Source organism: Agelaius phoeniceus, chromosome 17 (assembly GCF_051311805.1).
Source record: "Agelaius phoeniceus isolate bAgePho1 chromosome 17, bAgePho1.hap1, whole genome shotgun sequence".
In the NCBI taxonomy this organism is placed as follows: Eukaryota; Metazoa; Chordata; class Aves; order Passeriformes; family Icteridae; genus Agelaius; species Agelaius phoeniceus.
In genome coordinates this window covers 6,785,991-6,799,864 of record NC_135281.1, presented here as the reverse complement: position 1 = coordinate 6,799,864, position 13,874 = coordinate 6,785,991, and the positions used below count along the sequence as shown (strand labels likewise).

Here is a 13,874-nt window from a genome sequence, read left to right as displayed (position 1 = left end):
AGTGAGTCACAGGAGCTTCCAAGATATCCCCCAGATCCCCGGATTTATCAGAAGCAAAAAACCCAGCATGTGACAAATCACACTGCAAACACTCCAACACTTAATAAAAGGAGAAGACCAAATGAAGAGCAAATCAATGCAAAGAACCCCAGTCTGTATGGACTCAGCACAGGGGCAATCTGAGGTGAAGATATCAGAGATGTTTAGGTGGATTTGCCATTGCATTTTACTGTTTTTTTAAAAAAAAAAAACTCTGTTCCATTTGCATTGTGGCTTTGCCAGACAGACCCTCAGCAGAGTAAAGCTGCTGAAGGTGGGCTGTGAGTAAATGCACACAGTGATGAACACTCAGTGTTTACAAAGATAAACCCTTGCTTAGTGTGCCAGGTGTGCAGGCACTTGGCAGGAGCAGGGCTGGAAGCGCAGCCATCTCCAGAAATTCCTGCAGCACAAATCACAGGCTGCAGTGCCTTGGCCCAGAGCTCCCTCTAGCTCAGCCTTCTGCCTCTACCAAGGGCCCACAGGAGATTCCTAGGGAAGAGCTCAGAGAGAGGCAGCATAAAACACCCCCAGCCTTCAGGGACACCTGAGAAACCAGACAGACCGAGAACCTCTTCAATCATTTGCACCACAGCCCTTCCTTCCAGCACACACAGCACCTGACAGAGCCCTCAGAGCAGGGCCTGGGCCACCATGGCACAGACATACGTGATTGATGGGGTCTTCCAGGTAGAGGATCCCATTCTTGATGGAGTTGCTGATGTCATTCTCTGAGTACATCACAGATGTGGGCAGCTCCTCGTAAGCGCTGCCCTCCGCCAGCTTCTTGTGCTGAGAGAGGAGAGAGGGGGTCAGGCACCCAAAAAGCAGCAGATTTCCTGGTGAACAGCCCTAAAAGCTCAGGTCTGCTGCAGTGGGGTCCTCCAGATTAGAATAAACGAGATCCATATGTCACAGGGATCATCAAACAGCACTGAAGTCCCACCCCTTCTTCCCAAAGGTTCCTGAAGCAGAAATACCAACATCCCCCATGCCCTCAAAGAAAGGCAGCAGCCAGCTGCTAAGCTCATTTCCCAGCAGATTCTCTGAAAGAGAGAATCCTCTGAGAGAGCTTTTTTGTATCCAGTTGTTCTTAGCATCAGGTCTCCACTTCCACCCCTACACTGCCAACCCCCCCTTTCCAAAGGCAGCTGGCCTCAGTCCCAAACCCTCAGCCCACTCCCTCACTTAGGAGCTTTGCTGGGCAAGGGAATTCACCTTGATGAGAATCTTCCTCTTGAGCTGGTTTGGAGATGGAAGGCCATCAGCAGAAATATCGACTGGTTTGGTCAAGAGCATGTCTCCAAAAACCTTCTTGAAATTCTGAGCCATGTTCCTCTGCTGAGCAATGCTGCAGTGGTCCTCAATGGACAGAATGACAGGGAAACTGGGAGAAGGAGCAGAGCCATCAAAACCAGCATGGGGATCTGGATGGAACCAAGGACTTCTGAGCTCTGTCTCAAAGCCTGGCCTCTGTGCCCTCCAGGAGCAGCTCACACCAACAGCCACCTGTGCTGCCTGTAGCCACCCTTCAGGAGGGCACAGGGTGGGGAAGGACTGCCAAACCACTGGGTTTACCCAAAGCCCTCTCTCCCGTAACATTTTTATGGGAAAAATCTCCCTTGGGCTGGCAGACACGACACCTTTTCTTCCCACCACATCCAGGCCTTGTGCTGCAGCTCTGGATAGAGTGAGCTGCAGTTTGCTACAGCCTGGGCTCCACCCTCTCTCTCTGCCCTGCTAGCTGAAGTGCTGCTGTACTCACTCAGAGGTGACAAAGGCATGCTCCTTGATGGTGACCAAGACATCAGAGAACTTGATCTTGGTGGTTAAGGTGTGTCCATGGTAGATGACTGGCATGCCATCAGGACCATCCCAGCAATCCACTGAAAGAGACCCACAGGGGAAACTTAGCCCAAAGGCTGGAACAGAGGCAAGACATGGACATGAGATGGGCTGAGCCAGGTGCTGCTGGGACATGTACTGGAAGGCAATAAAGGAGTGAGGTGGTCACTAAAAGCCCTGATCTTTCTATAGGACCAAAAGCTTGGGCACAAATCACCCAGTCCCACAAAGCAAATGACCTCAGCTCTTTCTGCACATCATGGTGTTAATTGTTGGGGAAGATGAAACAGGAAAGCCTTATAAATATGATTGTCTTGAGAAAAATTGGCAAAAGATTTTGAGAATATACAAACTATAAGCAAGATTGAAATGAAAGCAAGCTTTGAGATACCTCAGTTACTGAACAACTGGAAAACAATGGCATGGCCAGCTGAAGGTAATCCCCTTTTGATGGAACAACACCCTCTGCTTGCAGACAGATCCAAGGGTCAGAGCAGACCCTACTAGCTTGGCAGAAGGGGTCCAAAGAGTAGTTTTTAGGGTTTAAAATATAACACAGTACGGTAATGTAATTGTGTGTAAATGTGATAGGATTTGTATATTGTACAAGATTGGTTAGTGGAATATTCAACACAGAAGTTTTATTGTATTTTAACAGGAACCTCACTCTTACGCTTTTTCTCTCTTACCTTTTTTACTCCCTCACCCTCTCATCCTCTCTACCCCTCTCTTCTCTCAGTCCTGCTCTGAGCTGTGGCTGGCAGCTCCCAGCAGGGCCCTTTGCAATAAACCCCAAGTTCCAGACCTGGCTGCAGAGATCTCTCATCTCCGTCCATCCCCACCATCCCCATTGCTCCTACAGTTAATGCTGCCACTGGCCAGGCCAGCCTTCAGCTCTGCCCTCCTTGCAAAGCCTCCCTGAGCAGCAGCAGCTGCAGTGCTGAGGCAGGAGGGCTGTTCTGGTACTCACGTTCGATGCAGCGGCAGCCCATGCGCAGGCAGCGCGCGTACGCCTCCAGCGAGGACTCGCTCGAGAACTGATCCCCCGTCAGGTACCTTCCAGGTGAGACAACACATCAGCACACTGACAGGCCCACTGAGGGCACAGGTGTCTGCTGGGACACTGGGGACCTGCCTCTGGCACATGGAGTGGCAGGAGTGGTGCTTCTCCACACCTGACACTTGGCCCGGGTGAGGGGTTCAGCTCTGCCCCTGCTGCCAGAACTCCTGTGAGCTCCAGCCCCAGCTCCTGAGACAAAGCTCAGACAGCAATATCAGCCCTGGTGCCACAAAGAGCCCCCTGCAGACCCAGAGCAGGGTTAGATGAGCTCTTGCAGGCAGACAGGATGTCACTGCCTGCCCTCAGGGCTGCTCAGCTGGCTTAGGCTCTCAGTCCTTTAAATTTGGGTTAGCATGAGCACAGAGCACAGACAGAGCCTGTCTGCACAGAAAGCAGTTCCTGCAAAATTATTCTAGCAGCAGAGAGTGGAAAATGGCCAATTTCAGCCTGACAGGGTTTATCACATCTGTCCTGAGGGGCTCTGGAGAATGACATTGCTAATGGTGAGAAATTACCAGAGCAACAGCTCAGGACGTGAAGGCACCTGAAGGCCTTTGCAGATCTGTGCTGCTGACAGTGCCTGAGCAAAACATTTATGGCAAAATAACAGAAGGGAGGAGTGGGGAACCAAGAGAAAGGTCTCTGATGTACTGGCCTTGGTTTGGAAAAGCCTCCTTGACACATCACTGGAATCAGGCAAAATACTCCCACTCTAACTTGAGAAAAGGATGCTGAGAGCAGCTGGGTGGAGAGAGCCCTCCCCTTGTCCTTACGTGTTGTGTGAGGAGGAGATCCAGTAATGGGAGAGAGGGTTGTTCATGTTCTCCAGACACACCATGTCCAGCTGTGAGTTCCAGATGCTGTTCTCTTTGGAAAACAGGAAGGTGAGAAACTGCTCAGGAAGAAACAGAAATGTGTTAATGATGCAGAGGAGCCAGCTGCTGTGTTTAGCTTCACACACATCTCCCACTCTGTGCCAGCACACATCCAGCACAGACTGACCAGGGCTGCCCCCAGCACAGCAGCTCCCTGAGCCAGGGTGCCTGAGTGACCACAGCTTGGGCACTGCCACCTACCCCCTGAGCTCTGCCAGATCCTGTGTGCCAGACCCTGTGACCCAGACAGAGACAAATTAACGGCTCTGCATTTTATTTTGCAGCTCACATGGCAGGCAATAGCTCACTAAGGCCATGTGGGTCAAGGGACCTTGGCTTAGTCCAGAGTGCCAGTGACATGGTCATCTCTAGTTGTTTTTGTTTTTTATTCAGCTCTTTTTGCTTTGAAGAGATCCTTACACACCCCAAGGCAGCTCCTCTCCTCCTCCAGATGAGCTGCCTGGTGAGTGCTCCCAGCTCACACACCCAGCACTAAAGGACAGCCCAGAAGCCTTTGCCAACCCTGTCCATCTCCCAGGAGCTGTGACCCTCCCAGCACCCCCATCCTGCAGCAAAGGCACAGACAGCAGAGCTGCCACACCTCAGCACACATCACACCAGGGCTGCCATCCCCTGCCTCACCCCACCCCGCACACGCCACCTTCAAGGTGTCTTACTTCATCCAGGGAGAAATAAGGCTCATCAATCTCCCTCAAGGGGTCTCTCAGGAAGTTGAACATGAATTCCTGTACCTGAAGGGGATCTGCAGCCCAGAGCTCCTGCAAAGCCCAGGGGAGACATAAAAGAAGCCATTTCAGAATGTATTACTGCAAACCACATGCAGCTCAGCCAGTTGGAAGCTTTAACCATTAAGGAGGTGGTTTTTGATGCAAGACCATCTCTGCCAGGAACTCAACTGTCAGCACAAGTGCTGGAGAGCACACAAGGGGGAAATCTGCCCTGCTTCTGAGTGGGCTTCATTTTCTCAATGCCGTGCATTTTTCTCTCCAATAGCTCCTTTGAACAACATCTGCCATTCCTCCTCCTTCAGCAGCAGAAGCCAACCCAGCTTCCTCTGGCTCTTTCTCCCTGGGTTTCCTTCATTAGCCACCAAAACACTGCATCTCCCCACTGGTTAACTCCCTGCTGGCTGCAGAGCACAGGCAGGGAGGTGGCAGTGGGGGACAGGGTTCTGCCAGCCAGCCCTGCCCTCCTGGAGGAGACCAGCAATGAGACAGGAACCTGGCAAGAGCCAAGGGGTCTGTGCTGCCCACAAAGGCACAGCTGGTGCCTCTGTGTGTGTCTGCACATGCATGCTGTGCTTGCTGAGTGACCCAAGATTGCTTTTAAATTGAAGAATCAGCAGATGAATCCATCAGCTGCTCCTCAGGAACTGCTGACACCTCCTGAGCAACAGGATGGACATAACCTTGGCTGCAGCAAACCTTTGGTGACCAGCTGAGGGCACAGGGACTGGGTCAACCCTCACTGATCAGTTCCTGCCTCCTGGGACCCCCACTCCTCCCACATCTCCTGGTTCCTTTCCTGGCCAGGGTGCCCAGCTGAGTTCAGGTTTGCCCTCCCCAGCACTTCCCCTACAACACCTCCTGCCCCAGAAGGATGAGCTGTGCCAGGCAGAGCAGCCCAGAGCCCAATCATCCCAGCCCCAGAGCAAGAGCACTGCACCCCTAATGTCACCAGTGCCCACCCCACTGTCCCTCCCCACTGCCTGTGCTGAGCTCACCCTCTGGTACTCCAGCAAAAACTTCTGCAGCTCCAGCAGTGACACCCTGAAGTGCTCAGACCTTTCTGCACCCCTGGCAAGCAGAGAGGGAGAGAAGCTTCAGTCAGTGGTGCAGCACACCCTGTGAGATGCCATCTGCCCCCTCCCTGGCACAGCCAGCTGTGCCCTGGGCATGCAGCACTGAAGGAGCAGAGTGGATGAGCAGAGAGCTGAGGAGAGCAAACACATGTCCACATGCCAGAACCAGGGACCCCTCCAGGGATCACACTGACAAGGGCATGGTAACACAAAGCTCTGGTGAAGGGCACCAAAAACCATTAGAGGGATGGATTAGTGGAAAAAATAAATTAAAAAAATAGAGGGTTTGGTTTGAACCTGAGTGTAAAGAACTAAATAGGGGCAGGGCAGTTAAGGGGTGACTGCAGACAGGACAGACCTACAGGTATGCAGAGAACATGGGCTCATGGAGGCAAGACAGGGAATGAAGAAGGGAACTGTCTGTAGGTGATGATATCAAAAGAGTGGTCCATGAGTGCTGAAAGTCACAATGGACAGCCAAGGGCCATGCTGGGCACTAACACCACAAAATCCAAAGGGGACTGGGCAGTGCCGGCTGCCCTGGGCAGAGGGCTGAGCCAGATGCTCTGCTGAGGGTCCTGACACCTTTTCTATGGTTATAGGGAAAAAAGGAAGGCAGCCATTGGGAATTACAGGACAAGTCAGTAAGTCTTTCACTCTTCAGCTCCTGTGTCTAAATTCAAGCTCTTTCTCTCACAGCCAAGGTGAGCAGAGGGCAGGGAAGGGCACAGCTGGCACTGCCTGGGTGGGGAGGGCTCTGCAGCCACCATGAGCACAATCCCTGGGAGATGGCTTGAGATCTGACCACATCAACCAACTGGCCTGAGCTGGATGGGAGGGAGAGAGCCCTCCCTGCCCTGAGCCCAAGTGTCTACAGCATTGATGCTTGCTCAGAGCACAGAACCACAGGCAGCACAGGAGCAGGAGAAGTGCATAATGCCCCATCCCAACATGCTGCTGCAGGCCCCAGAGCATGTTTTGGAGCAAAAGGAAACAGCCCCTTCCCCAGAAAACACAGAGAATTATCCACCTTTCCAAGAACGGGACATCCATCTGCAAAAGAAGAAGCACAAGCATTAGGTTTGCACTCAGTAACTTCTTTACTCCCAAGAGAAGAGCTCACCCCAAGGGCAGCAGGGTTAAAAAGTCAATTAAGTGGGAATGCCCAGTAACAAATAAGGTTTCTCCCTTCCCTCTCCTCCCCTGGAGAATTCAGCTCTTACTGTTTTCTGGGCACTGAACATGAGGCTGCGGTAGAGCTGTGCAAACTGTCCATATGTGATATCCCCATTCCTCTGCTCCACATCCTGAAAAACAAATCAAATCCAGAGGTTTTACAGAGGCCAGAGGTAACTCTGCATGGCTTAAGGAATGTCTCTTCCCACCAGTATCCTTGGGGAAAAAAAGAGGAGAAAAAGGCCAAAACCCATCCAGACTTTGCCTCCTGCACAATGGCCTCAAGTTGCAACAGGGGAGGGATAGATTGGATATTTTGAAAAATTCATGCAGACAGTGATCAGGCACTGGAACAGGCTGCCCAGGCAGTGGTGGAGTCACCATCCCTGCACCTGCTCAGAAAACATGTTGATGTGGCACGTGGGGACGTGGTTTAGTGGACATGGCAGTGGCTGGGTAATGGTTGGACTCAATGATTTTAGAGGGCTTTTCCAATCTTAACAAATCTGCCACAGTCTCTGCTGGAGCCAGCAGGACCCTGCAGTGCCCAGGGCACAGGCACATCCTAAAATAAGTTTCACAATCCCCCAACCTCACCCACACAAAGGCAACCCACACAATGATAAAGTGTCACCACTTACTGAATACCTACAAAAGGATAATTAGATTTTTTGTTTGCCCAGAGTGTCTGAAGTGTCTGGAAACTGCAAGACCAAAAGTGTGTGCTCTCCTCTGGATACCCCACTCTTTGGCCTTGGAGTTCTGTGCTGGTGGGAGCAGCTGCTCACCATGAGATGACCCTTCATGCCTGGGTCAGTGGCGATGCTGGCAGAGCATCACTCCCTGGCAGGGGCTGCAAGAGCCAGGATGCAGGACCTGGCAGCTGTTCTGCACTCTACCCCACCAGCACCAGCCCGTGACTGGAGCCAGGAGCAATGAGGGGAGTGTGGGAGGCAGGGTGGGGTAAGGAGAGGGTGCTGGCCACAAATGGGCCAGGGCGCGGCACCCAGTGGGAGCTGGCACCTCTTCAGTCACCACCGTGGGTGGGGGCCCTCCCAGGAAAGGCTGGGAGGCTCTGCAATATGCAAACACTCCCTGGGAGTTGAACCACCAGCAGTTCTTGCTCCAAGGCAGGCACTGGGCTGCTGAGGGGAGAGCAGAGGGGCCACACGCTCACCGTGAGTCGCTCGCGCAGGAACCTCATGTTGGGCACGCGGTAGTTGACCTGGGACAGCATGTTCTTCAGATCCTTGGCAGAGATCCTGCTCAGCAGGGAAAGAGGGGACACCTGGTCAGCAGTCTGGGATGGAGGGGGGGGTCTCACCCTGGGGCTGGAACAGGCACAGAGAGGCTGTGCCCGAAGGGACACCAGCTGTGGATGGATGGATGGATGGATGTGTCACCCCAGGAGGATGCAGAGAGAGGTATCTGCACATCGGTGGGGACTGCAAACACTGCTCCTGCAACTCCTGACAGAGCAGGGTGAGCCCAGCAGCCTCTGCCCAATGCAGCTGATGCCACAGCTGACAGGCAGCACCCACTGCTTTAAATGAACAACCAGGAAGAAGCATTTCTCAAGTATCTGTGCCCCAGCATGGATGCTGGGTGACCAACTCCCTTCCAAAACCCACTCCCTGGCCTGCTGGAGGAGGACAGGCTCTCTAAGTGGTTAGGACTCAGCTAATTTTATCTTAAGGAGAGGAAAAAAGCCATTTTAGGTCCCCAGGCACAGGCACCCATCTTGCCCAGCTGTGCTCCCCCAGCCCCACAGGCTGCATGGCTGTGCTTCCCAAAGCCCTCCACACCAAAGGTGCTGGCTCCACACCAGGGAAAGCTCCAGTGTTTTCCTCCATCCTGAGCAGGATCCCACAGCCCAGCAGGCAGAGACAGGCAGGAAGGAGCTCTGGGCTGCCCTTGCCTGTTCCAGGCTGTCCCCACATGGGGCACCAGCCCTGCAGCAAGGAAAAATGAGGATGCCTCCCATCTGCAGGGTTTAGAAGCTGAGGGGTCTGTGTCCAATCATTTTCTGGCAGCTCCTTCCTTAAAAGCAAGTCCTGGGAGTCCACCCCTGCAGTCACAGATGGTGCTCCTGTCCCCCACTGAGCACATGGGAACACAGGATCCTACAGGATGCTCCCCCATCCCACAAAGCATAGGGCAAGTCTGGAAATCCTTATGGCTTCAGGGTGCAAATATAAAAATAGCAGGGAAGATGCCCTGCACAGGGGATTTAACCCAGGGGCATGCTGGCATTCACATGTGACATCTTTTTTACACTCTTCCCTGGAAGCAGGGTGATCTCAAAGAGCACAGGAAGGAGGAGGGATGGAGAGGGAGAAGCAGGCTGGTGTCAGGCGCTGCAGAGCCCAGGGCTGGGCAGCCAGCAGCACACAGAGAGCCCTTGTTCCTGCCCTCAGACCCACACACAGCCAGAGCAGGACCTGGCCCAGCTCCTACGCCCTGCCCAAGGCCAGCCAAGACTTTGCCGTGTCCTGCCACTCACTGGCAGAACAGAAAAAGAAAAAAGAATAAAAAAGAAGCTGGGAAATGGCCCCAGCTCCCCTTCCCTCATGCTGTACTGTCAGCAGCACACACAGCACAAGCATCTCCCCTGCACCTCCACCTCCCTGGGCAGCTGAAGTTACCCTGGGGGCTCACAGTGAGTGCTCTGGGCAGGAGCTGCTGCCCTTGCCCTCCTCCAGCACACCCAGCAGGCACGGGCAGGGGGCCCTGGGTGAGAGGGAAATGTGTGCAGTGAGCAGGAGCACACCAAGGGAGGCCATCACACACCAGGAACCCCAGCATGTAACAGCTGTCATGGGCCCCCAAGAGCACACACAGAGCCCCCAGGGCTGCCCAGCAGCAATCCCTCCCTGGTGAGGGCATGAGGCTGCAAAAAGCTCATGGAAAAGGAGCAGGAGAGGCTGGAGGAGCAGCAGCAGCCATGCCTGGGGGCTCTCTGGAGCTGCCACTCAGCTCTGGGGATGCTGAGCTGTTTCACAGGAGGTGCTGGAGCACAGCCCTGCTCACTGATGTGACAAGAGCAAGCCCTGTCAAAGCTGTGACCAGCATTTCCCTCCCAGCCACAGGAGGAGGACAGGGTACAGAAGGATTTTATTTATTGTGTGTTACTCATCATGTTAAACTGCTGGAGACCTTGGATAAACAGCTTGGTAGTATTTTCAGACTAGAAAGTAAAAACAAAATAAACTCATTTTTTCTCCAGGACAATTTTTAAGGTTTCATGACAAACAGGCCAGAGATCCAGCCCTCTCACAAGGGATGGAAACATTCCCCTGCCAGCCCTCAGGGTGTAAATGCTGCTCCCAGAGCCATGGGCAGCTCTCCTGGCCAGAGGTGAAACAGTCTCCTCCAGAGCAATTAGGAAAAAAAACCCAGCATCCTGTTATCCTCCTCTTTCCACCTAACCTCCCTTGGAAAAACAAATACCCAAAGGGCCAGCAGCCAGTGGAAACAGCCACCATCTGCTGGGGCTGCAAGGGACAGCCCAGCCCCCAGACAGGGAAGGCAGAGAGAGGAAAGGGCTCCAGCACAGGAGCCATGGGGTACACAAATGCTGGGAATGATTTCTGCAGCTGCCAAAACCCTCTCTGTTCTGGAAAGGATCAAGGATGGTGTGTAAGTGGGGTCTTAAAAAAAAAATAAAAATCACAACTCACTGTTCCCTTTGAAAACCCACTTCCAGGCTCTGAGGCAAAAGCAAAGAGCTCAGTGACATTAAATTTAATGCTGGAATGCCTCACAGGGGCCAAGATTTAATCCAGGAGATGTGTATGTCACATAACTGTAGCCTCTACCTTGCAGAAAACACATGGATGCTTGTAAAATGTTTGTAAAATGGGAAGACCCCAAATCTTTCCACATCTCTTCTGATGTTTTACTCCTCTCACTGTCTGGGCTGGAGCAGCAGCTCTCCTAATCCTGCACTGAAACCTCTCCCTGTGGGTGACAGGTAAGGAATGTATTGGATTTTGCTGCCTTAATTCCACATGCTAATAGAAAGATGATATCAATAGAATCAACAAGGATGCAACAGGCTGGCTGTCAGCTCTGCTGACCTGCCTTGGGCACACAGATCTACACCTGCAATCTCCTTTTGTGCTGCTGGCATGCCATTCCATCACTTTTACTGCATAAACAGGGGGAAAAAAGGACCAATTATTTCCACTTTTCCTGCGTTTCTCCTCCAAAACCTCCACACAGCTACCCCTGCACCTGCCTCAGTGCTCTCCTCTGCAGAATTAGGAAATACTGTGCCCAGTCATCACTGTGTATACAGCCCAAGCCTGGATTCAAAAGGTGTGTGGCTTATGCAGGGCAGCTGCAACAGATTAAAGCTCCTCTTCTTCCCTTTCTGTGAGGATTTCTTCTTTTTCTGCGAGGATTTCTCCCCCCTCCACAAAATCCTCATGAACCTGTCGCAGACATCTTTTATGAAAAATCCTTTCCGTAGGAATTTTCCTCCTGAGAAGCTGAGAGGCCTCAGGAACAAGATGTAAACAATGATTATCTGCTACTGTGGAATGCAACAGGTGCATCTGGGATTGGCCCATGTGGTTGTTTCTAATTAATGGCCAATCACAGCCCAGCTGCCTCAGACAGAGTCCAAGCCACAAGCCTTTGTTATCATTCTTCCTTCTCTATTCTTAGCCAGCCTTCTGATGAAATCCTTTCTTCTATTCTTTTAGTATAGTTTTAATGTAATATATATAATAAAATAATAAATCAAGCCTTCTGAAACATGGAGTCAGATCCTCGTCTTTTCCCTCAACCTGAGCCCCTGTGAACACCATCACATGCACCCAGCAGTGCTCTCTGAACAAATCACTGCAAAGGCAAAAACATCCAGTGCAGCAGGATCTGCCCCATGCAACACACTCCTGGCCAGGATCAATTGATCCCCTGGCTGGCTGTCCTGGGAGGGGCACAACAAGGACAAAGCAGAGGATGCTCTGGACCCCAGTGCTCTGCAGGCAGCCCTCTCTGGAGATCAGAGCATGGAAAAGGGGCAGGTGGGACCCAGGTGCTGCACAGCAGGCAGGGCTGGTGCCCCCAGGGGAGGGATCAATGCTGAAAGGTTAATGGGCTCAGTTAACATCACTGCTAGGGGAGAGGCATGTCTCAGGATGGATGCAAGGAGGCAAGCAACAGCAGCTCAGTAAGAGCAGGCTGGCAGCCAGCACTGGTGATGGCAGTGGGACAGAGAGCAGAGCACGGTGAAACTCAGCTCCCCAGCAGGAAAATGTCCCCTCCCTTATCTCATGGTGAATCATGACCTAATTCCCTTCCCTCACCTCCTCATGACATTTTCCTTGCTAGCACAACACCAAGTACTCACCCAAGAGCCCCACAAGCCAAGCAGTGGGATGATCCATGCCCTTATGGGCCTCAGAAAAGGAGAACAGAACAAACAGGGTGGGGAATAATAAACACAACCCAGTTCAGCCCTGATAGGGGGCCCTGAACTCCTCTTGGCTCTTTGATGTCTGCCTCCTTGGGTGGTGCCATCTGGGGGGAAGGTGTCAAGGTGTTACTGGGTCCAAACAGCTGAGAACTGGGTCAGGAAAACAAGGCAGCTTTTTTATGCTTTTTTTTTAATTCAGTGAAAATCAGCCAGGGAAGCCTGAGACTTGGATTAAAGGTTCCTCAAAAATGAGCATTAAAAGCCTAAAGAACCCAACAAAAACCCCACAGGGTTTCAAGTGAAAGGTGAAGCCCTCCAGCCCAACCCCTCCCTCCTCACCTGTCCTCCCGGTTGCGATCCAGGGAGTAGAACTGCTTCCGGAGCCACCTGGGGGAGGCACAAACAGGCACACACTCAGCCCCTGCTCCAGCCCCTCTCTGGAGGATGCTCACAGCCACAGCATCCTCTCCCACACCCCTCCTGCCCACCAGAGAGCCCAGCTCTGCCCCTTTCACAGGCAGCCCACCCTATTTTCATACAAGTTCTGCTTTAAAAGTGCCTCTGTGCTGAAGTGCTCCAGATAATACAGGCTATGCACACACAGAAATATCAATTTGTGGTAAAACTCCTTCTCCCTGATGCATGAGATCAGACTCTGGGGTCAGCAGGATGAAGCTTCCTGAGTGCAGAGGCAGAAGTGCTGGGTCAGCACGGCTCAGAGAGGAATGAGATGTCACTGTGCTCACCTTTTTCTGTCAAAACAGGCAGAAGGGGGGAAAAAGAAAACAAGTGCAGGAAAAGGCTTTCCTCACCTTTCAATCTGCAGGGGGGTGGGTGCTCTCAGAGTGTCTGCCACCAGCCAGTTCAGCCCCTTGATCCACATATTGACCTCATCCTCAGAAGTAGCTGTGGAAAATGTATAGAAGAGGGAAGAATGGACACACAGGCTTGATCACCAACCCAAACCTCCTGGGACTATCCCCAGCACCTTACATGCCCTATTCCTTGCTTCACCCCCTTTCTGGTAACATTTCCACCCCCAGAGATGCTCTGGCTGGGCTCCTCTCCCTGCATGTCCCACTCCCTCCTCCTCCAGCTCCCGAGAGCTGTGACTTATCTTTGTCCCCAAGCAGCAAAGCTGTTTGGGCTCTGTGAGGATGAAACTCTGGCTCAACCCTGCCTGGCACAGCCCCAGGAGAGCTCTACCTTGCAAGCTGAGGGTTTTCAGGCGGAATTCTGTGCCGTAGAGGACGACAAAGCAGTGAGAGTGCTCTGGTCGGAAACACGGATCCTCCTGGTAGCGGTCAAAGTCCCGCGAGTTCCTCCCTGGTCGGATCTCCTTGATCTCACGAATGTCCACTGGGAGAGAGGGAAAACATTCAGTGAACAGCTTGGAATTCCCACAGCACTGGAGAAGGAAGGGCACAGATGTTGTCATCTTATTGCAGGAGTTCCATGCTGTTGTCTCCTTATCACAAAAGTTCCAAACCTTCTGGGTGTTTCTCATGGGCACCTCCTCAGAGCACTGACTGTTTCTCCTTCACAAAGCAGCCACTGACCCCAGTTCCCTTCTCACCCAGCCACCCCACTCTTTTATAGCTCTCTTCTTCTCATTGGCCTGTTCCTAATCTT

General features: G+C 52.5%; 1 protein-coding gene across 4 annotated transcripts in view; it reads right to left on the bottom strand.

The window, feature by feature from the left end:
* PLCG1 (phospholipase C gamma 1) overlaps positions 1-13,874 on the bottom strand; it is a 45,685-nt gene that overhangs the window by 10,969 nt on the left and 20,842 nt on the right. For all 4 annotated transcript variants that reach the window (XM_077187514.1, XM_077187516.1, XM_054644215.2 and 1 more), the window contains exons 2-14: positions 13,449-13,601; positions 13,055-13,148; positions 12,582-12,629; positions 7,995-8,079; positions 6,865-6,948; positions 6,672-6,694; positions 5,564-5,636; positions 4,497-4,598; positions 3,718-3,836; positions 2,855-2,940; positions 1,805-1,925; positions 1,258-1,426; positions 709-831 (exon numbers count right to left, since the gene is read on the bottom strand). In XM_077187514.1, coding sequence (XP_077043629.1) covers positions 709-831; positions 1,258-1,426; positions 1,805-1,925; positions 2,855-2,940; positions 3,718-3,836; positions 4,497-4,598; positions 5,564-5,636; positions 6,672-6,694; positions 6,865-6,948; positions 7,995-8,079; positions 12,582-12,629; positions 13,055-13,148; positions 13,449-13,601 — 1,280 coding nt within the window. The remainder of the gene's footprint in view (positions 1-708; positions 832-1,257; positions 1,427-1,804; positions 1,926-2,854; positions 2,941-3,717; positions 3,837-4,496; positions 4,599-5,563; positions 5,637-6,671; positions 6,695-6,864; positions 6,949-7,994; positions 8,080-12,581; positions 12,630-13,054; positions 13,149-13,448; positions 13,602-13,874) is intronic.